The sequence below is a fragment of the Lepidochelys olivacea genome (assembly GCF_965140295.1).
Source record: "Lepidochelys olivacea isolate rLepOli2 genome assembly, chromosome: 2".
In the NCBI taxonomy this organism is placed as follows: domain Eukaryota; kingdom Metazoa; phylum Chordata; order Testudines; family Cheloniidae; genus Lepidochelys; species Lepidochelys olivacea.
Window position 1 is genome coordinate 188,948,608 of NC_140412.1, and position 21,661 is coordinate 188,970,268.

Here is a 21,661-nt window from a genome sequence, read left to right on the forward strand (position 1 = left end):
GTTAGTCTGTATCCGTAAAAAGAAAAGGAGTACTTGTGGCACTTTAGAAACTAACAAATTTATTTGAGCATAAGCTTTCGTGAGCTACAGCTCACTTCATTGGGTGCATGCAGTGGAAAATACAGTGGGGAGATTTCATTTACACAGAGAACATGAAACAATGGGTGTTACCATACACACTGTAATGACAGTGGTCAGGTAAGGTGAGCTATTACCAGCAGGTGAGGGGGAAAAAAAACCTTTTGTAATGATAATCAAGGTGGGCCATTTCCAGCAGTTGACAAGAACGTGTGAGGAACCGTGGGTGGGAACATGGGGAAATAGTTTTACTTTGTGTAATGACACATCCACTCCCAGTCTTTATTCAAGCCTAAATTAATGGTGTCCAGTTTGCAAATTTATTCCAATTCAGCAGTCTGTCATTGGAGTCTGGTTTTTGAAGTTTTTTTGTTGAAGAATTGCCACTTTTAGGTCTGTAATCGAGTGACCGGAGAGATTGAAGTGTTCTCCGACTGATTTTTGAATGTTATAATTCTTGACATCTGATTTGTGTCCATTTATTCTTTTACCACACTATCAGAGGCTCGTTCATCTGCACATCTACCAATGTATGTCTCTATGCAGAGGTTTGAGTGCCTCTCATGTCCGGCCCCTAACTCTCTTGCTGTGATGGTGGCAAATGAGAGACTTTGTCTTTACGTGTGGATTTGTAAGACCTTAGATTTGATGGGAATAAAGATTTATTCAGCCTTGTCATTACAAATGCACATTGCATATCTGCAGCCACTATTATATAAATATGATTTTGTAGATTGGGAGGCTATGTCCAAATTTACTGATAAGTTGTCTGTATCCTCCAGACCTAAGAATCCTAACACCTGTGGGTACCTAAGCTTCTGATATTTTCTGATAGGTAGAATTTTCTTTTTTTTCCCCTCTGATACTAACTCATTTGATCATTATTTTGTATCGCTATTTAATTTAGTCTCCTGGACTTTTAACACACTACTCTGCTTCAATGGAACTTGGACTTGCACTTACAGTTGGGTGAGCAGGAGAGTAACTCAGGCGGCTCTGGACTTCACCAGCCTCTCTTCCTATATCCAGTGCCTTAATAAGCTACAGAGGGACTCCTTTCTGCACAGTTTTTCCACTGGGACTGCAGTGCTGCCACCAGAAGCCCTATCTCCAGCTTACTCACTTCCAGTTTTTTCTCTAAGTCTTGTCTTTTGTGCGTGAGGTCTAGATCTATCTCCATTAAGAAACATATCTGGTCTCTCGGTTTCTGAGTGACCATTCTCTTTACTACTTGTATGTTAAAAAGGTGGCACAGCACACTGCATGGGTAGGGTACTCTTTACCCATATGGAAGCATAAAATTAGATCAGAATTCAACAATGAAAAGAATATCACCAGTACATTATTTGTTTGGTCAGATATGATTCGTCTTCATTGGATAGACTTTTACTTTTCCCATCAGGTACTGAAAACAAAGTAGACATCCAAGATCTTGGAATTAATGACTGTGTGATACTTGTCTTGGGAGATACAATCTTTTTTAAAAAAAAATAAAAATAAAAATACTGCTAAAAAAGTCTGCAGTCAGTTGTTCCCCAGCAAAAAGGCGTAAACGAAACATAGGAACTTTCTCCTCAGACTGACAACAAGAGGTACTTTTGGTTTCTCAAAGGAAATTGGAAAAGGAAGTATTTACAGACGGAAGAGTGAAATAGTGCACAGTATATTTGTCATGCCAAAGATTGTGATAATGCAGTTGTTTCTATAGTCTTGTTTTCAAATTGCTGGTCAGCCTTGTACTGATTTTTGTACATTTTAAAATATCATGGAGGTAAGCATGCAATAGGAAGGCCCTATTATTTATATGAAATATTAAATTTTATTCCTCCTGGTGTGTATCAAGATTTGTAGCTGGTAATGGTTTATTGATCCTCTGAAAAGGGTAGTACAAGCTGTAAGATATTTTACAGTAGTCCTGAAAAAGCTAATATTTTCAAGTGTTAACACACCATGGTATCTGTAATACCATAATTACCGCTTATATAAAGTATGTAAAAATAACCCAGCATCTCAGGTACATAGCATGCAGTAACTTTTGGAAACAATTGACTTTAAGGGTCACTACTGTCTATAGTATAAACAATACCTCTTAGTTGTTTCATGCACATAGAATGAGGTTGGTAAAGAAGAACAGGAAGAAATTTTTAAGGTACAATGTGAAAGTTCTGCCTGAGTGAGGACTACAGAATTAGAATCAGGCACATCTCAGTTGGTTTTCAGTGTTAAGTTTTATCTGAGACAAGGTTGCCAATTAAGGCCTATCATATTTTATATTTTAGGCAGTCATACTCCTAACTGAACTGATCAGGGAAAACTTCAGGAACAGCAAATTGAAACAATGCCTTTTACCTGCCCTTGGGGAGGTGCTTTACCTGATAGCCAGTCAGGTAAGTCTATAAAATGATCATTGCAAATCTTTTTAATGTTTTAAATCCTTTTCAAAAGTAAGGTAAACATCCTATGTGGGTATTCTTAGCATTTGTTACCACTCAAGTGCAGGCCTTTTTAATGTTTAATGTGTTCAAGTGCTGTGACATTAAAAGTACAGGGGATTTGCAAGTCTTGTAAAATCCCACACTGTTGCGCCCACTCTCTCTTGCTCTCTCTCATTAGCTATTGCCATTAAGAGAAGGAAATGCCTGAAGCTCTTGTTTGAAATAAAATGTAACTTTTAAAGGGGCCATGGAATTATTTGGTTGCCATTTTATATTCCCCCTCTACTTTGTGAATTTCCAGGACAGATCATAGAAGTTTTAACATCTTTGTTTAAATTTCTTACTCTTTCACTGTAGATTTTTTATTTTTTCTCCGTTATCCCTGTTTACACTTCTCAATGCTCTCTGTTATTTCTAAAAATGTTTCTTTATGCTTGCTGAAAGAGACATTTTAAAACTGAAATGAAGCATTTAATGCTTCTAATTCATGTAATGGTATTTCCCTGCCTTGGAAGGAGAGAATCCAGAATGATGGTAGCAGGATTGAAATGTTTTTATGGAACAGTGACTGTTCCTGTAGTCCTTATTAAACTGTCTTGCTTTTACTGGGCCACTGGTGCTGTATGCACAGTAGAAAATAGCTCTCAGAAGTTCTCTACATTTTCAGTGAATGGGGATTTACTTTATAAAAAAAAAAAAAAAGAAAATGAAAGCCCAAAACCAACTCCATAAATTGTTGAAAGCTTTTTCCAGCTGTTAAAAGCTTCTTCCCCAATCACTGATTTCCCTCCATACTTACAACTCTATTCTCACATGATTCCTTCTCCACCCACAAAGAACGTCATAAATGGGCCTTTCTGTGTGACCTGAATGTGAGTGAATTTTGACATTGGTTAACTGATGCAACATTCCCTTGCCTGCATTTCAGTGGTGATGTACATGGATCAGTGTTGCTCTGCATCTGGCATGTTAAACAGCAAATGAGTACTTAACTGAAATTTTTATTGCACAAAAATCAAGAAATAGAGAGTTAAGTATGTTATGGTCCTCTGTCTCAGTGCACAGGTAAGGTACAGTATAATGCAGACAGCAGTGTAGCATTTTGCCCTTGCTGCCCCAGCAGTGTTTTACAACACTTATCAGGAGGGAGACCATCTTTAAGTTTGAATGCGTAGTTCACATATATTGTCCTCTGCTGAGACTATCAATATGGGTTCCAATTGTAACAGTGTTTATTTTTATATGTGAACAGCTATCCTCTAGGAACTGAACTGCGACCAAGCAATTTCAAATAGCAAATTCTGATGATTACTGACAGGCTGAATTTGGACCATTGAGCTAGAAACAAAAGGAACAATGTTCTGCATCAACCATTACCTGGAGTAGCATTTTCTAGACAATGCTGACTTTTGTAGAAAGAGAGATACTATTAATAGTAATAACAGAAGATGGAATTTTTCTAAACACCCATGTGCTTCTTTTTTTCTTCTTTTAAGAATTAAAATTCTGTTTTTATTCTTTAGAATGTAGATCACTTCAGATTAAAAAGGTATTAAAGGATATTGCATGTTATACTTTGTTTCCCTTGAGGCATATGCATTAACTACATTATCTAAAGGTTTTGAATATTACTATATTAATTTCATAAGGGCACAAGACCAGAATGAGGATGTAAAGTGGATATGAACATTGGTTAACTCCAGTTACAATTAGTAATTTCTCTTACACACACACAAGTATTCACAGTTTATCCTTCACAGACCAAATGCATGTTCTCTTATAATTAATATGGTATAGGACTACATTAACGTGAACTAGGTACTTTTGAGAGCACATCAGAGGGAACTACATGGAGCACAACGCATTAAAGCACTCTACAAATCACACCCCTCTAGAGTGCTTTGCTGGCACTGTGTAGACAAGCCCTTATTCCTCCTATGGAATTACAAGCCATCCTCTGCTTGAACTTGATTGGGCTGTAATGTAAGGTTACATATTATTTTTCCCTATTCACTTTTGCAGTGGATGGGGAAAGGTAAACTGTAGTTAAAACCCAGCTTGCCAGTGTCCAGAGATGACTTTTACACCCTTTCACGTTTTTTGTAATATTTCTCAAATATTCGGGGTTACTTTGAGCATTTAATCTCCGATTTTCTTTTAACAGTAACATGAAAAAAATGTAAATGAAAAATATCTCTATATAAATATCTGCAGATAAATTAAAAAAAAAAAAAAAAGCAGGGGGGAGAACATCGTAGCCCAGGGTTAGGTGTCCATGGCTGGCGTTAAATTGAATCTCCCCTGGTTACACCATGTAACTTGACAAATCTATCATGTTTGCATGTGTCAGTTCCAGGGGAAATTACACCACACTTTTTAATTGGTAGTTAGCTGGCATAGAGCTCAAAGAAAATTAGACATTGATTAAAAACTCAGCTTCTCTATTGAAGCCCTTTGCAATCAACTTAAACTTTATTCTCCCTTTGAATGAAACCAGGTTTAAGAAATGATAATGTTGGAATGAAAGAAATTAAGTATTTGATTTTTGATTAGGGTTGTATGTATTTGTGTTCCTCTCAAATTAAAATATATGGAAAGCAATTAATTAATTTCTTCAACTACTATATCTTGTTAATGCAATGGTGATGTTGAATTATATATTGAATCCTAAAAGTCAGGAGAGACAGAAAATTAAGGTTGTTCCTGCAACTTTAACTTGACCACTTTGTACATCCTATGCTTTTTAGAGTATACAGCACATAAAAAGATTATTCTCTTTAATTTTCCCAGTAAATGTTTTTCTCCTGCAGTTACTAGCACCTATATGCTATCAAATGCAAGTTAGCACCTAAATGTGCAATTTGTTTTCATGAAATGTTACAGGTTCTTTCTATACGAAGAAAATCCAAATGACATTCTATTTACCTGACAATTTGTAATATGCTACTTAAAACAAAAACAAAAAAAAAGCAATAGTCCATTTACCACTAATAGTGGAATAATATTCTCATTTTAGTGAAGGGAACAAGACTATTCCAATAGGACAGGTATGTAAGGATTCTGGAATATTGTTACTTCTATCTAGATAAATAGCAGATTTCCAAGTGCTCCATACTGGGTCTTGAATAAGCTACTCTTTATAACTTCTGTATATTTTTCAAAAACAAATTTTCTTTAAAAACTTTTTTAAATTGAGAGACAGAAAGCAAATGTATTTCTAGGTATAATTTAAATGTAATCACTTCTTTAAAATTTTTTTCTATTTTTAATACTTTAGAAACAGGTAACGAATTAATCAAAATGATTGCCGAGATTGTAGGGACTGGTTTAGAGTGTGAATTACATTAAGCCAATGAAAAATACAAACCTCAGGACAAATACTCCTAGGAATTTTAAAGCATGCTTCAACAATATAATAAAAATCAACTTTTGTGCCATAAAAATCCAAAATATTAAATTCAACTTTTGTTCCAGAATTTAATCTATCTTCTAGATTTTATTCAGTCGACATCTGTATATTAACCTTTTAAAATCTGATAAGTGTATCTTTCATGGCTGAGATATTATGATTTTTTTTAATTAAGGGGTTAATATCATTTGTGCTGTTAGCTTCATTGCTGATCCTTCCACTTCATTACAGGAAGAAAAAAAGGTGCACCCCAGAGAATGCTGGGTCGTTCCCTTGGCTGCTTACACTGTGCTAATGAGGTGCCTTCGGGAAGGGGTAAGGATCTTTTATTGTCCTCAGAATTTCTCCACTGTAATAACCCTTCAGGCATTGTGAGATGACTGTAGCCTAAAGCACTGCAGTACATTGTCAGTGAAGTATTGCTCCTGAATTTAAATAATCGTGATACGACCATGACCTACACAGTAGTAGTAGATTGCAAAAATGAAGTAGCTTTCTCTGTATACCCAACATTTATACATGATTTTGGTTATAAGATAGTAAATAAAGAATTTCTATGATGTAAATGTTGAATTTATTCATGTTATGGATTTCTTTTGAGGATTGTTTGGTGAGCTAGTACAACCCTTGCTACGGTTTATTTTTTGCACAGATCTTTTTTTTTCTGCCAGTTTTTTTCTGATAAAAAATTGGTATACAAGGCTCTAAACACTCCATCTTGTCAGGTCATCAGTGTCCTTTGAGGCCCAAAAGTAGTAAACTTTAAACACTTTTTTTGCTATATATATTATATGTCTTATAGTTAATTTCTATTGTGACAACTTTGCTTTGTTAGAAAAGAAAAGAAAAGAACAGATTTATGGTCCCCACTCACAAAATGAAAAAGAATTGAGCAGAGCCACAGCCAAGGTTGGCATTTACTGTTTGTTTAAGACCAATTGCCCAAGGGAAAGCCAAAGGCTGAAAACATTCCTTACTGGGGGGGTGGGGAGGGGATCAAGATAAGTACACTTCTTTATTGCTTACAGATTGTACTTAATGGAGGAAATCTCCAGATACATAGAAAATCTCCAAATCGTCAAGCGGCCAAGAACACACAACTGATTGTTTTCTGGACTCTTTCCAGCTGGTAGTAATGGATACATAGTAAGATGTCACTCCAAGGCATGGTTGTTATAAACCACGTAAATGTCATCTTAGCAAAGGGAGACTTCTTTCTATCTGTAGATATCCATGGCATAGAAACAAAACAGAGGCATTCAAAGGAACATTAATTTATTCCTGTACAGTAAAATAAATTCTAAATCCTGAAATATATTAAGTTTCACTGAGAATTTATCTGGATATTAGTTTTTTCAATTTTTTTTCTAGTGAATATAGTGCTCATGAAATTTGCTGAACTGACAGTCGTGCAAATGAAGGTCTTATCACTGAAGACAAAGCAATGCCACGGATTTTGAGGCTTTCTGTGCCACCACAGTGCAAAGATCCTGCTCTGGAGAGACGTTGTGTGTTTGCATGATATGCATGTATTCATTCAATAGACCTGAGCTTTATGTATAATTAGAAATAAATCAACACATTCTTAGATATTAGGGTGGCTAATTACCAGACAGTGAAGTGGTCTGTCCAATCTTAGATTTAAGAAAGTTGAACAAGTTCTTCTGGAAGTTTGGTTTGGAACGTTAACCCTAGCATTCATAATTCCATCACTTTGAAGTATAGATTGGTTTTCAGTTCTCAATTTAAAAGATGCATATTTCCATAACTCTAATTGGCTAAATCATCTGAAGTACCTCTTTTTTGTGATGGCACAGAGATATTTTTAGTACAAGGTTCTTCCATTTGGCCTTTCTACAGTGCCAAGGGTCTATATTAAGTGTCTTTCTGTAGCAGCAATGCATCTAAGAAAATAGGGTATCTTTGTTTACCCATAGTTAGATGATTGGCTGCTGAAGGCTCTGTTATGTGAAGATTTGCTAGCTCACATTCAGGTGCTGCTCCGTACTTATGGATTAGGACTACTTCTGAATATCAAAAAGTCCAATTTATGTCTAAGTCAGAGAATCCATTTTATAGGAGCTATACTGGACTTGGTAGCAGAAAGAGCGTTCCTTCCAGAGGAAAGATTTGGGGTAGTGATGGTATTCCAGAGATTCTGTGTCATCAGACCCAGAAAGTAATTTTCTATTTGGGTCTAAGAGGTCTCATGGCAGTGTCTATTTATGTTATTCCATGTGCATTCCTCAGAATGAGGCCAATGCAACGGTGGATGGCTCAAGTTAAACAAGCCAAAACCGGACATTCTTCTCATGCTAGTCACTATGCCTCAGGATATTTTTTATTTTTTTGATGTGGAGGACAAACGGAGCGAATATTCTCAAAGGTGTCCAGTTCCCTTTTTTCATTTGCCACAGTAATCTCAATGCATCAGACAATGGATGGTGAGCTCATCTGGGTTCTCTGATAGTTTGAGGTCACTGGGCATTTCAGGAAAAGAATTTTCAGATAAATGTTTTAGAACTGAGAGCAACTTCACCTGGTTCTCAGATCTTTTCTTTCTCAAATAAGGAGGAAAGTTGTACAGATAACGATGGACAATATAGTTGGCCCTGTATTACATCTGCAAGCAAGCAAGGCAGTGCCCTGTCTCCTCTCCTGTGTGCCAAGGCAGTCGGTATTTGGAAATGCCACCATATGCCTTTTTTTCAGCCACAGTTTGAGCCAACCATTTTACTGTGAGGAGTAACTGTCTTGGTAGCATTATTCTTTATTTCTTTTATTTCATGATTACAGCAGCAGATTCCCATGTCTTAGGATGGTGTATGGAATGGACTTACAGTTTTAACAGCCCCTTACAAGTCTTCTTCCTTTGGCAAGAATCAGTATGAGAGGATTTACGTTTCTTAAATCCCTCAAATTTGCATCTCTCAACTTTATTCGTGGTCAGCCTTATGCTCTACTTCCTTTAGCCTCTGCTCTATAAGCCTTCTATAAAAGAGTACCTTCTTTTGTATGTTGGACATGGGTTACCATTGCAGTCATCGTGTTCACAACTGGTGCATTCTACGCAATGTCTATCTGTTTAGCAGGGGACAGTAATGTATTGGCAGATGAGCTCAGTAGAGAAATTTCTCAGATGCACAAGTGGCCTCTGAAGGACCAGATGGTACAAGAGATCATCTCCAGTTGGGAGATGTGGATCTGCTTGCAACCAAGTTCAAGAAAAAGAGTAGTCTTTTCTGTTAAAAGAAAAGGAGTACTTGTGGCACCTTAGAGACTAACCAATTTATTTGAGCATAAGCTTTCGTGAGCTACAGCTCACTTCATCGGATGCATACTTTGACTTTCCACAGTATGCATCCGATGAAGTGAGCTGTAGCTCACGAAAGCTTATGCTCAAATAAATTGGTTAGTCTCTAAGGTGCCACAAGTACTCCTTTTCTTTTTGCGAATACAGACTAACACAGCTGCTACTCTGAAACTTTTCTGTTAAGTGTGGGAAAGAGCAGCGAGTCCATCTTGAACGCTTTCCTGATGCAGTGGTGAAAGGGCCTCCTTTATGCTTTCCCCACTTTTCCATTAATTCAGTTGGTGGTGAGGAAGATAAGAGAGGATAAGGCAAGAGTTGGTCCTGATTGCTCTAGCATGGTAGAGACAGCAATGGTATGCAGACCTGCTTCAGCTGTTGGAGGGAGTTTACAGATTTTTTTTTCCCTAGCCTCCAGACTTGTTTTCTCAGTAGTATGGCAAATTCTTCATCTGGATCCCCAATCTCTCTATCTAACATCCTGGCCTGTCGGACTCTGAATAATCTTGAACAACTTGTTTGTCATTAGTCAGAATATATTGCTTAATTCTAGAAAACAATCTGTGACGAAATGTTGTTTGAAATGGTTTAGATTTTTTTTTTAAATGAAAAAATCTGGCTCACCATTTACAACGTCTGTTCTGTGTTTTGGAATATATAATGTATTTGAAGTGTGAGGGGCTCTTTAATTTGTCTTTAAGAGTTCATTTGGTGGCTCTTTCAGTTTATCATGTTTTGATTTATGACCGATCACTATCTGTGTATAATACAGTTAAAAGGTTTGTGAAAAAATTATCTAACTTGTATCCCACCATTGAGAGATCTGGTTCTACCATGGGCTATTAATGCGGTCTGATCTATGCTTATGAAGCCCACAGGTAAATATAAAAAAGCAACCATAACAGAGTACTAGATGGGGAGGAAATGGAAAATTACAGTAGGGTCATATGAGAAATAAAAGGGAAATCAGTGGGGGAATCTGCTCAACATCTTTGATTATACTGAAATATAAGGATTATGGGGAATAGATAGAAAGAACTGGAAGTATTGGTACATAAGCTAAATTATGACTTAAGTGGCACCACAGATCTGTTTTGCCAATTACTTTTCCAACAATAATTGTTGGAATACTTTTCCAACAGTAACTGGACAACTTTGCCAATTACTTTTCCAACAGATGTCTGAGTAGTTAAAATCCCCCATTACTACTAGGTCTTGTGTTTTGTATATTTTTATTGTTTGTTCTAGATATGCCTCTACCACTTCCACTTCCTGACTTGATTGTCTATAGTAAACCCCATCATGATGTCAACCCTGATTTTTCCCCTTTTATCTTTACCCAGAGACTTTCAACTGATCTACCTCTCAACTTTCTGGCCCTCAGAACAAGTGTGTGTGTGTGTGTGTGTGTGTGTGTATGTATATATATATATATATATATATGTGATATGTATATGTATGTATGTGATATGTATATGTATATATACTTGATGTATAATGCAACATGTCCTCCTTTTTCCCCCACCTGTCCTTCCTAAACAAGCTATAACCCCCTATACTTATATTTCAGTCATGAGATTTATCCCACCAAGTCTTTTTCAGTAAATTCTTGCAAAATATTGGGGACAACTTTTTATTTCATTAAGTGGAGGACAAAACCAGGGGCACAGCCATTTTAGACTTGATTCAGATTGACAAGAAGGAATTGGCTGTGAATCTGTAGGTTGAAGGCAATTTGGGTGAAAATGATCATGAAACGATAGATTTCATGATTCTAAGGAAAGGAAAGAGTGAGAGCAGCACAATAAAGAGAATGGACTTAAAAAACCCCAGATTTTAACAAACTCAGAGAACTGATAGGTATGGTCCCGTGGGAAGAAAATCTAAGGGAAAAAGGAGTTCAGGAGAGCTGGCAATTTCTTGAGACAATATTAAGGCACAACTACAAACCATCCTGATGCAAAGAAAAGATAAGAATAGTAAGAGGCCATTATGGCTCCATCAAGAGTTCCTTAATGACCTGAAAATCAAAAAGGAATTCTACAAAAAGTGGAAACGCAGACACATTGCTAAGGAGGAGTAAAAAAAGAATAGCACAAGCATGTAGGCACAGAATCAGAAAGGCTAAGGCACAAAATTAGTTATGTCTAACAAGGAACACAAAAGGGAATAAGAAGAGGTTTTTAAAATACACTAGGAGCAAGAAAAAGGACTAAGGAAAGCATAGGCTCTCTACTCAGAGGGGAAGGAGAGCGAATACCTGATGAGATTGAGAAGGCTGAAGTGTTTAATGCCTATTTTGTCTTCTCTAAAAGGTTTAACGATGACTGATACTCAACACAATTAATACTAACAAGAAGATGGAAGGAACAAAAGCCAAAATAGAGAAGGAGCAAGTTGAAAATTATTTAGATAAATTACATGTATTCAAGTTGGTAGGGCCTGATGAAATTCATCTTAGGAGGCTTAAGGAAGCAGCTGAAGCAATCTTGGAACTATTAGTAATTATGTCTGAGAACTCCTGGAGATGGGTGAGGTCCCAGAGGACTGTAAAAGGGCAAACACAGTACCTATCTTTTAAAAAGGGAAGCAAAGATGACCAGGGAAATTATAGACCAGTTAGCCTAACTCTGATACCTGGAAAGATACTGGAACAAATTATTAAATAATCAATTTGTAGAAGAAATAGGTTTATAAGGAGTAGCCACTGAGGGTTTTTCAAGCACAATTCATGCCAATCCAACATAATTTCCTTGTTTAACAGAGTTACTGGTCTAGTGGATAGGGGAAGCCATAGACATGATATATCTTGATTTTAGTGTGGTGTTTGACACAGTCCCACATGACATTCTCTAAAGGAAACTTGGGAAATGTGGTTTGAATGAAATTACTATAAGGTGAGTGCACAACTGGTTGAAAGACTGTGCTCAAAGAGTAAGTTATCAATGGTTTGCTGTCACAGCGGGAGGATGTATCTACTGGGGTACAGAACTATTTAATATTTTCATTATTGACTTGGAAAATGGGGTGGAGAGCGTGCTAATAAAATTTGCAGATGACACACCACACTGGGAGGGGTTCAAACATTTTGGAGGACAGGATTAGAATTCAAAATTTAAAAAATTAAATTAGAGAATTGATCTGAAATCAACATGATGAAATTCGATATAGACAAGTTCAAAGTACTACATTTAGGAGGGAAAAATCAAATGCACAACTACAAAATGGGAAATAATTGGCTAGGTGGTAAGTACTGCTGAAAAAGATCTGGTCTTAGAGCAGATCACAGACACAATATGAGTCAACAATGTGATTCAGCTGCAATAAAGGTTAATATCATTCAGAGGTATATTAATATGAATGGCATATGCAAGACATGGGAGGTAATTGTTCCATTCTACTGAGCACTGGTGAGGCCTCAGCTGGAGTACTGTGTCCAGATCTGGGTGCCACACTTCAGGACAGATGTGGATAAACTGGAGAGAGTCCAGAGGACAGCAACAAAAATTCTAAAAGGTTTAGAAAACCTAGTCTATGAGAAAAGGAGTACTAGTGGCACCTTAGAGACTAACCAATTTATTTAGTCTCTAAGGTGCCACAAGTACTCCTTTTCTTTTTGCGAATACAGACTAACACGGCTGCTACTCTGAAACTAGTCTATGAGGAAAAGTTAAAAAAAACAGGGCATATTTAGTCCTGAAAAAGGAAGATGGGAGGACCTGATAACAGACTTCAAATATGTTAAGGGCTCTTATAAAGAGGATTGTGATCAATTGTTTTCTTTGTTTCCTGAAGTTAGGATAAGAAGTAATGGTCTTAATCTGCAGCAAAGGAGATTAGATATTAGGAAAAACTTTCTAATTTGAAGAATAGTTAAGTTGTACAATAGACTTCCAAGGGTGTTTGTTTCAGAGTAACAGCCGTGTTAGTCTGTATTCACAAAAAGAAAAGGAGTACTTGTGGCACCTTAGAGACTAACCAATTTATTTGAGCATGAGCTTTCATGAGCTACAGCTCACTTCATCGGATGCATACCGTGGAAACTGCAGCAGACTTTATATATACACAGAGAATATGAAACAATACCTCCTCCCACCCCACTGTCCTGCTGGTAATAGCTTATCTAAAGTGATCATCAGGTTGGGCCATTTCCAGCACAAATCCAGGTTTTCTCACTCTCCACCCCACCCCACAAATTCACTCTCCTGCTGGTGATAGCCCATCCAAAGTGACAACTCTTTACACAATGTGCATGATAATCAAGTTGGGCCATTTCCTGCACAAATCCAGGTTCTCTCACCCCCCTCCCAAAAACCACACACACAAACTCACTATCCTGCTGGTAATAGCTCATCCAAAGTGACCATTGAGGTTTTTAAGAACAGGTTGGACAAACGCCTGTCAGGGATAGTCTGTTTACATGATCCTACCTCAGTGCAGAGTGATGGACATGATGATCTTTCAAAGAACCTTCCAACCCTATATTTCTATGATTCTTTTTTTCTTTTTCTTTCCCTTTTATGTGCTGTGACTTGGTAATTTTTCACATAGTATGTGATCAAATACAGTATGGAATGGTGGGTTAAGAAGAAAATTTCCTTCTTGATATTTAATTTCCTTGTTTCTGTTTACATCAGTTGGCCCTGTAGTGTTGTTGAAATATATATATTTATCATTAAATATCATTAAAGAGCTAAGGCCCCAGTCCATTTGCTGCAGTGAAGTCCTGTGTCCACGCTGAGCCCAATCGACTTAAAAGTAAAGCTCATTACCTGAGCAAGGACGTTTTTTACTGCAATAAAGTTGGAGGGGAAAAGAAAAGGGGGGACGAGAATACCATTATGACCCTTATCTTTGGGCTGCTGAAGGACCGAGTGCGTCAGACCGAGGGGACAGACTGGGCGGTGTTTACTGTCCTCGTTACTCCTTTTTTAGATGTCCATTCCTGAATTTACAGCCAAATAAGATATATTATCCAAAACTGAAGAAGACATGTTAAACTCTAAAAGCAGTGTACTTTTCATTATGTTCTTTCTCAGTGTTTAGGAAAGCTTCTAATATGCTGTTGGCTCTTCCACAACCAAAATAAATAACAAGACAGAGTAAAGTCAGTTATTTACCCAAATGTAAATATTGACCTCTTTATACCTTTAATTCCTTAATTCCTTTTAAATGTTGAATGAAAAGGAAGCTTACCTTTGTATTTTCAGATATATTCACCTTATTTGTACTTGCTTTCTCCATTATGTGTGCCTGATTTTCAGACGTACTCAGCACCCACAACTGTATTTTAAGTCAGTGGGAACCAGAAGTGCTTAGTGCCTCTGAAAATCAGGCCCTATATCTTTTAGTGCTCTTTTGTAAAACTGCTTGGAATCTGAGAAAATCTGATCGTGTTGTTTTTTTAATAATGCTATTATTAATGCTATTATGGTTCATGATACTGGCAGGTTATCTGGTGTACGAAAGCTCTTCAATCGTATCTTGAAGATCCATTTTTTTCAACTAACATAGCTTATGTCCTGATAACATGACAAGATGAATCCTTCAGTTGAGGCCAAATATTAGCTTAGCTCAGGATTCCTTTCCCAAGAGTTAAGTAAGCAGAAAATGGTACAAGGCTTGTTGCTTGTACAGTGTTTGACAACAGGTCCCAGAGGGGCTAAGGGAGCCAATCTCAGGTGGCAGCAAATTGAATTAATCTGAAAGCCTCATTGAGTTGAAAGAGCACTGAGACAATACATGACCCTTTCCAGCCAAGATATAAGAATGACTGTGGTTGTCTGGTACAGGGCATGAGTCATTTTAGGACTGGTTAAAAAGTACAAGATAAAGCACGCTTCTGAGGGACAAAATTTTGCTAAGGATAGCTGCATCTGGATATTGCTGAAGATCTGTTAGCATTCATAAGAACCATTCTCTGCTGCATAATGCTTTGGTTATGGCTTATTTATGGTATTATAATTAAATGTGGTATTACTTATTTCAAGCGACACAAGAGCCCCAGTTTGTGTGCCTAATAATCATTGGTATGTAAGAAAGAATTAATACTGCTATAAATCTTTTGAATATGTACAGTTCATATTGTAAATACAGGTATATTTTTCACCCCTGCAGTTCAGAAAATCATTTAAACTGAAATTTAAAGAAAAAGATTGAAAATTTGTATTATTTGCAAACAAAAATATCTGAGAAATAAGTGTCAAGAAGCTTAATTTTGATAAAAGTGCACTTGTATATGAGTTTTTAAATGGTTGTCTACTGTACAGTATGGTACACTAACAAAACTTTAAAGACTGGGGGCTAATTCTCCTTTGATTTACAACTCTGTAAATGAGAAGTAAATCCATTAAATCAGTTGTGTTATATCCATGTAAAACTGGTTTGAGATGAGAATCAGGCCCATGAGTAAATTGTTCTTGTTTAAGTAGAACTGAAGTTTTAGACAGTGGTAACAAATTAATATGACACTTATGAAGAAAGTTTCTTTTAATAAGAATTATACTAAATTCCCACATACATCTTTTTAGTCTTATATGTTTAAAAATTAAACACTGATGATCAGTAGAGGAAGGAGATAGTTAGGAATATATTTTTAATGACATGAAAACTTCATTATTGTTGCTCGCAGTTGGTGGTGGTGATGATTGTGGAGATATAAATGTCAGAAATCCAAAGGGAATGAGATGGTAGGATAAAGTGGAGAATAATATAAGCGAGAAATAAATAGTGCCATTATGGTACATTATTTGTGAAGACTGAGTGTGCTATAGACTAAACAAACTAAATCTCTGGAGTACATCTATTGTCCTCCTTACTTGTATTTAAATTAACTTGACCAATTCATCAGTCGCATTTAGTCAGTTTTGAAAGACTTTGCTTATTCACAGTTTGAGCTGGAAAATGATGTTGTGGACAATGAGGAAAAATATCAGATGTTCTGTCTTCAATTTCTGTTTGGTAAATGATCTGTTTATAAAATATAGCATTTGATTATTCAGTCTGTATTCAGGTAGACCTTCCGATAGAGTCAATAGGAGTTACCCAGAACACAAATTGTTGCAAGATAAGGTCCTTCATTGATCAGCGTTATTTTGACATAATTTATTTTCCTAGAAGTTTAGAAATAGACAAGAGAACAGTTATTTGCATGGACAGTGTACATGGATTATTATCTTTATTTTATTAATTTAAAATTACTTGGTGCCTGTTCCTGCAAATGCTTATGACAATAAGATTCAGAAAGCACAAAGGGGATGGAATAGGAAGTAACAATGTGGCCCAAGAATTTAGGGATTGCTGTACTAGATCAAAGCTGTGGTCCAGTTAGTTCACTGTCCTGTGTGTCTCAGTGGTGAATACCACATTTTCAAGGTCCAAGGAAGGACAGTTATGGAATAACCTGACCCATGGAGAACTTTTTTGTTAATCCTAAACATTTAGTGGTTGATCTGTGTCCTGCAGAATGAGGATTTCAAGAAAGGGGGGAGAGGTGGTCAAGATGTTGTTTGAGGAGCAGCTGGACTCAGAGGCAAGCACTCTGTGGTGTTTGAAGAAGATAGGCCTGCCTAGCTTACCATCAGGTGACTGTAAGATTTTAGTTAAAATAGACATGCGTTTAGACTGTCATCTTAGTTTCCTCTAAATGTGTTGTGTCCTTACTGTTAAACAATATTTTGGTTTAAGAAGAATATTTCTGGTCACTATATTAATCACTGGTCACAGACTCCCAGCACAGGTGCCAAACCCAGGTGGACCTGTTGGGCAAGCACATTCAGTACTCAGGGTGCTGTAACCCAGGGCCTAATCTAAGACTGGAAGAGCTGTGTAATTCCACCCCTGGAATGGTAAAGGCACACAAGACCTGATATCTGAGGCATGCACTCAGATAAATCAGAAATGGGACAGAGGTGTAGCATTTGTGAAAGAAAATATGACATTGCATGGTAACTGTGACAATCTTGCTATCTGTGGCAATGGAATTGTTTTGGTGAAGTAGAACTCATGGGGACACTTGGCAAACTGATGGCTGAACATATTTCTCAGATTAAAGTAATTTTAGATTAAAACCATAAATTTTAGATTAAAACAATTTTTGTACGTAAAACTGTGTTTCTTTTGTCAATGAAAAACTGTAAAATAGGTTAAATTTGAAATTTCTAGCTTCTGACAGTAATAGCTATGTAGGTGCAGAAATTAAGAACCCATGAAAAATTAGACTATTTTTCATGTTCTTATAACTCAAAAATCGCTGAACTAATTTCACTAAAACCTTCCAAAAGATTAATCTTTTGGCTGAGACTAAGCATGAAAAAGAATTGGCTGTGGAGAAATTTAAGAAAGTTATAAAGCAACTGAAAGAAAAACTAAAATGGAATGGGATCTCAGACTTAGTTAGCTATAGGATAGTACTAATTTCCCAGACTGCTGTAGTATGACATGTATATATGCAGCACTTACAATATGCACTTCCATATTCCAGTAAATGTTTCCTATCCTTTCCCTCCATGCCAAACGTGAGACATATGGTACATGTTTGACTTGACCAATAATTATTGAATGGAAAGTAATGTAAATTTTTAATTAAAATAAATTCTTAAATAAACTTATTAGTAAAGATGGTGGATTGAAAGCCCTGGAAAGTGTCCTCTGTATATCCATAGAAGAAGTGCATTGGGGTAATGGCAATGCAATCTACCATGCACTGCCTCACCTATATGCCTGAACCTTGTCATGGTAGAATCACCTTTAGTGTTAAGAGTAATTAAATTTCCATGCCTATCAAGTCCTTGACCCTTTTGTTAATGTCCCGATAATAACTGGCATTCTTATTGGCAAATTCTGTGATATGAACACGTCTTCATGTAGAGCTGAATGCTCATGACACAGTAACCACTTTCATTCATTACTGACCTGTGCTGGATTCAGAGTGATCACTTGGAGATGAAAGACTCAGTTTTAAATATTATTTCTATTATTTCCTTGGATTTATTTACAGTACAAGACAAAGGGGAGGAGGGGAACATAAACTTTATGTTTCAAAGTAGTTGAATTTTCTTGTGAAATGACTTATTCCCTTAGGATTTCCCATATTTGTCCTGATATCTGTGTAACAAGATTAAGCAGCAGTATTCAGACAACACAAATTATTTTCCTGTATTTGTCTTTTATTTAGATAGTTCAGAAAAGTAAAGTCAGAGATTGACAATAGTAGTTAATATAAAATGCCTTTTTTCCCCTCTAGGAAGAACGTGTTGTGAATCATATGGCAGCGAAGATTGTTGAAAATGTTTGCACCACTGATTCTTTTCATGCACAGGGATTTATTACAGGAGAAATTGGACCAGTGTTATGGTACCTTTTCACACATTCCACTGTAGATTCTCTGAGGATAACAGCTATTTTGGTAAGGAGCTTCCTCTCAAAACATCTAAATAGTCTGGTGTCGTTGATTTGAAAAGCTTGAGAGAGCATTCTGTACAGATATTGAAATGTGTGAATATTATTTTCATATGTGACATGTTAACATTTTGTATTTCTACATATATTTCTAAAACTGTACAATAAATATTCAGCAATCTGTTAGTTTTGTAGGAACATTGCTTTCTAAAGGTATGTCTACACTGTAAGTGAAAGTGTGATTGTAGCACAGGTGGACATACCTGTGCTAGCCTTAATCTTGTGGGCACAGGTTACAATAGTAGTGAAGATGTGGCACCATGGGCTCGCAACCAGAGTACAAGTCCGTCTGGGTACTCTGGTTGCTCACCTGTGCTAAAGCCTGTGCCACCGAGTCTTTACTACTATTGTTACCATTGATAGCTAGATTAAAACTAGCATGGGTGTGCGTATGGGTGCTACAATCAATCCTTCAGTTGCAGTGTAAACATACCTTTAGTATTAGTTCTGTAGGCAAAAGCAGTGCTTTTACTTGTGTAATGATGGCTACTGTATGGGTCTTGCAAGACAGAAATTTCTTTTCTTATATGCAAAGTCAACAAACCTTAATTTGCTTACAGATAGAAGTTGACTTCAGTTGACTTTTAAGCAAGAGGAGCCTTGTGACAAATATATTGCTAATTAATGAATCTTACTAATGTTTTAAAGTTTTGCTCTGACCTGGAAAAAGCCTCAAAACTGTTTGGCTTGCATTGCTCTGCCAACATAATATTACTCCTCTCTAACACTGTGACTAATAATTTTCGCTCTACCCTTGTTTGTGTTCTACTCATTTCACTGAGATGACTTATAATTGATGCTGAGTACATCCTAATGTTGAAAGCTAATATTGGACAAATGCCTCATGAGTTCATAATTGTCTGTTGGACTCATGCTTTACTGCACTGTCTGTAACTAGTATTCAAAGGGTTCTGTCTTCCAAGGAATCTGTAAAATTCCTGCAGTGCTACAATATAGTCTTTAATTGTTTTGGGAAGAGGGGTAGAGTATTATTATAATTTACTGTTAATATTACAGAAGAGAGTAGATGACCCAGCTAAAAATCAGTGTCCTATTGTTCTAGATGCTGTACAAACACATACTAAGAGACAGTCCCTGCCTTGAAGAGTTTACAAGCTAAATATGACAAAATAGAGAAATGGTGGGAGGAAGGGATGCAACAGAAGATTGGGAACTGAGGAAAAACGAGCTTGTGAGTTGCCAACGTAACCCACGAAGTCTGTGATGGAACTAGGAATTTTACCCAGATGTCCTAGGGCCTGTTCTGGGGCCTAAGCCTTCATTATAGACGATCATTTTGGAGGTGTATAACTGCCCTTGGATTAGCTATGGAACAGCCTTTAAAATATAAAATACAATCATTTTTTAAAACTTTATAAATTTCATAGTATGTTGGCAATATTTTGTAAGGTATTACCCAAGATTTTTCACCCCTGTTGGTTGGAAGAACAACTGGAGGAATGGACAAAAACTACATTAGCAGCCACTATATTCAGTGTGAAACTGCTTTTTGTTGCTGTGGTTTGGAATTTGAGGGTATTGTTGGATTCCCAGCTGTTTCCTGTGTCACTAATATGGTGGGTGTGCAATTAGAGAAATGTAGCGGCATGTTAATAAAGACATGAGAGAGAATTAAAAATAAGCCAACATGGCACAAGAAATATTGTCCTTTTAAAAAAAAAAAAAAAAAAGCCTGCAGAAGTGCTATGAACTTCTGGAATATTGTGGTTGCTGTTGTTTAGGATGGGATTTTACACTTATACCTTACAGAGCTCAATATTGTCCTTGGAGGATTAAAGTATATATTTTCTATGCCAGAAGTTGCCACTGGTTTTGTGGAGTCCAAGTCCAAAATTGTGAAAGCTTTTGGATTCCTTTGAAATATGTTTATTGAGTGCTTTAAACTTTATTAGATTATTGGACAGGTCAATAGCCATTCTACTGTTAAGGTTGCTGCTGAGGGTTCTATTATAAACCTGGTTTTAGCACCTCTAAAATCCATGAGCAAAGGAATATTAACCTTAACAGTAATGGGTTAGGCCTGAGGTGGAGGTAGAATTTTTCTGCCACATTTGTAGTGAGTTACACAAGAAATTCCTGAAGTAGTACTGTTACAATTCAGGGCAACTGCACCTGTATTCTTCCTCCATGGTCCAACAAGGGCACCCTCAGCTGTCACCTTCCTTGGGCGGAGACCCTCATCTCTCTCCCTCCTGACCAGGCTGCATAGTTCCCAGTTTAAACTGTGAATTCCCCAGCAACTCAGACTGCCTAAGCAGGCCTGCTTTGTTTCTCTTCCGAGGCTATAAACAGCATAATTGCCCATAGATATGTTACCACACAGATCTTTCTAAGCAAGCACATGTATTCTTACAGAGAAAACACATTCAAACAAAAAAGCTACAAGTGTGCTAATAAGCTTACCAGAGATCATCCCCCCCACACACATGCAACCAACTCCAGGAGGGACTCTGGCTAGTGTCAGTCCTTTCAACCCTTCCCAGGAAGGGCTGGCCCCTACTTGGACAGAAGGTCCTGTCCATTTGCTGTCTGTTGGTCACTGGAGAATCCAATTCGAACCAGTATATGCAAGCCTGAGTGAATTTGCCTAATCATCTCCCACAGTTCTTAGTTCCTGGAGGGCTGTGGTCCTCCTCCCTGGCCCTCCATGATCTATAAACTTAAGTAAGATCTCCAAAATATATTGCAGGAACTTGCCATATCTGTCACAAGGACACCCTAAACACCGAGCTGTTCATGACAAGTCAGACAGTCTTCTAACCTTTTTTGCAACACTGTAGCAAGAAAAATAAAAGAATGAGAGAAAAAACATAGTTTACTGGTCTTATTAGTTCTCTTCTGTATAAATTTTCATAAGCCACTCATCACTGTAGTATGTGAATGCCTCCTCGTAGTGGGTTAAGCAATGGTACTACACATCTGTCACCTGTTATTTGTTCTCTCATTCTC

The 21,661-nt window shown here is 37.0% G+C and overlaps 1 protein-coding gene across 2 annotated transcripts in view; it reads left to right on the top strand.

The window, feature by feature from the left end:
- Positions 1-21,661, top strand: part of ULK4 (unc-51 like kinase 4) — a 381,762-nt gene that overhangs the window by 71,623 nt on the left and 288,478 nt on the right. For both annotated transcript variants that reach the window (XM_084619803.1, XM_084619802.1), the window contains exons 18-20: positions 2,358-2,465; positions 6,154-6,237; positions 18,477-18,638. In XM_084619803.1, the coding sequence (XP_084475929.1) occupies positions 2,358-2,465; positions 6,154-6,237; positions 18,477-18,638 (354 nt within the window). The remainder of the gene's footprint in view (positions 1-2,357; positions 2,466-6,153; positions 6,238-18,476; positions 18,639-21,661) is intronic.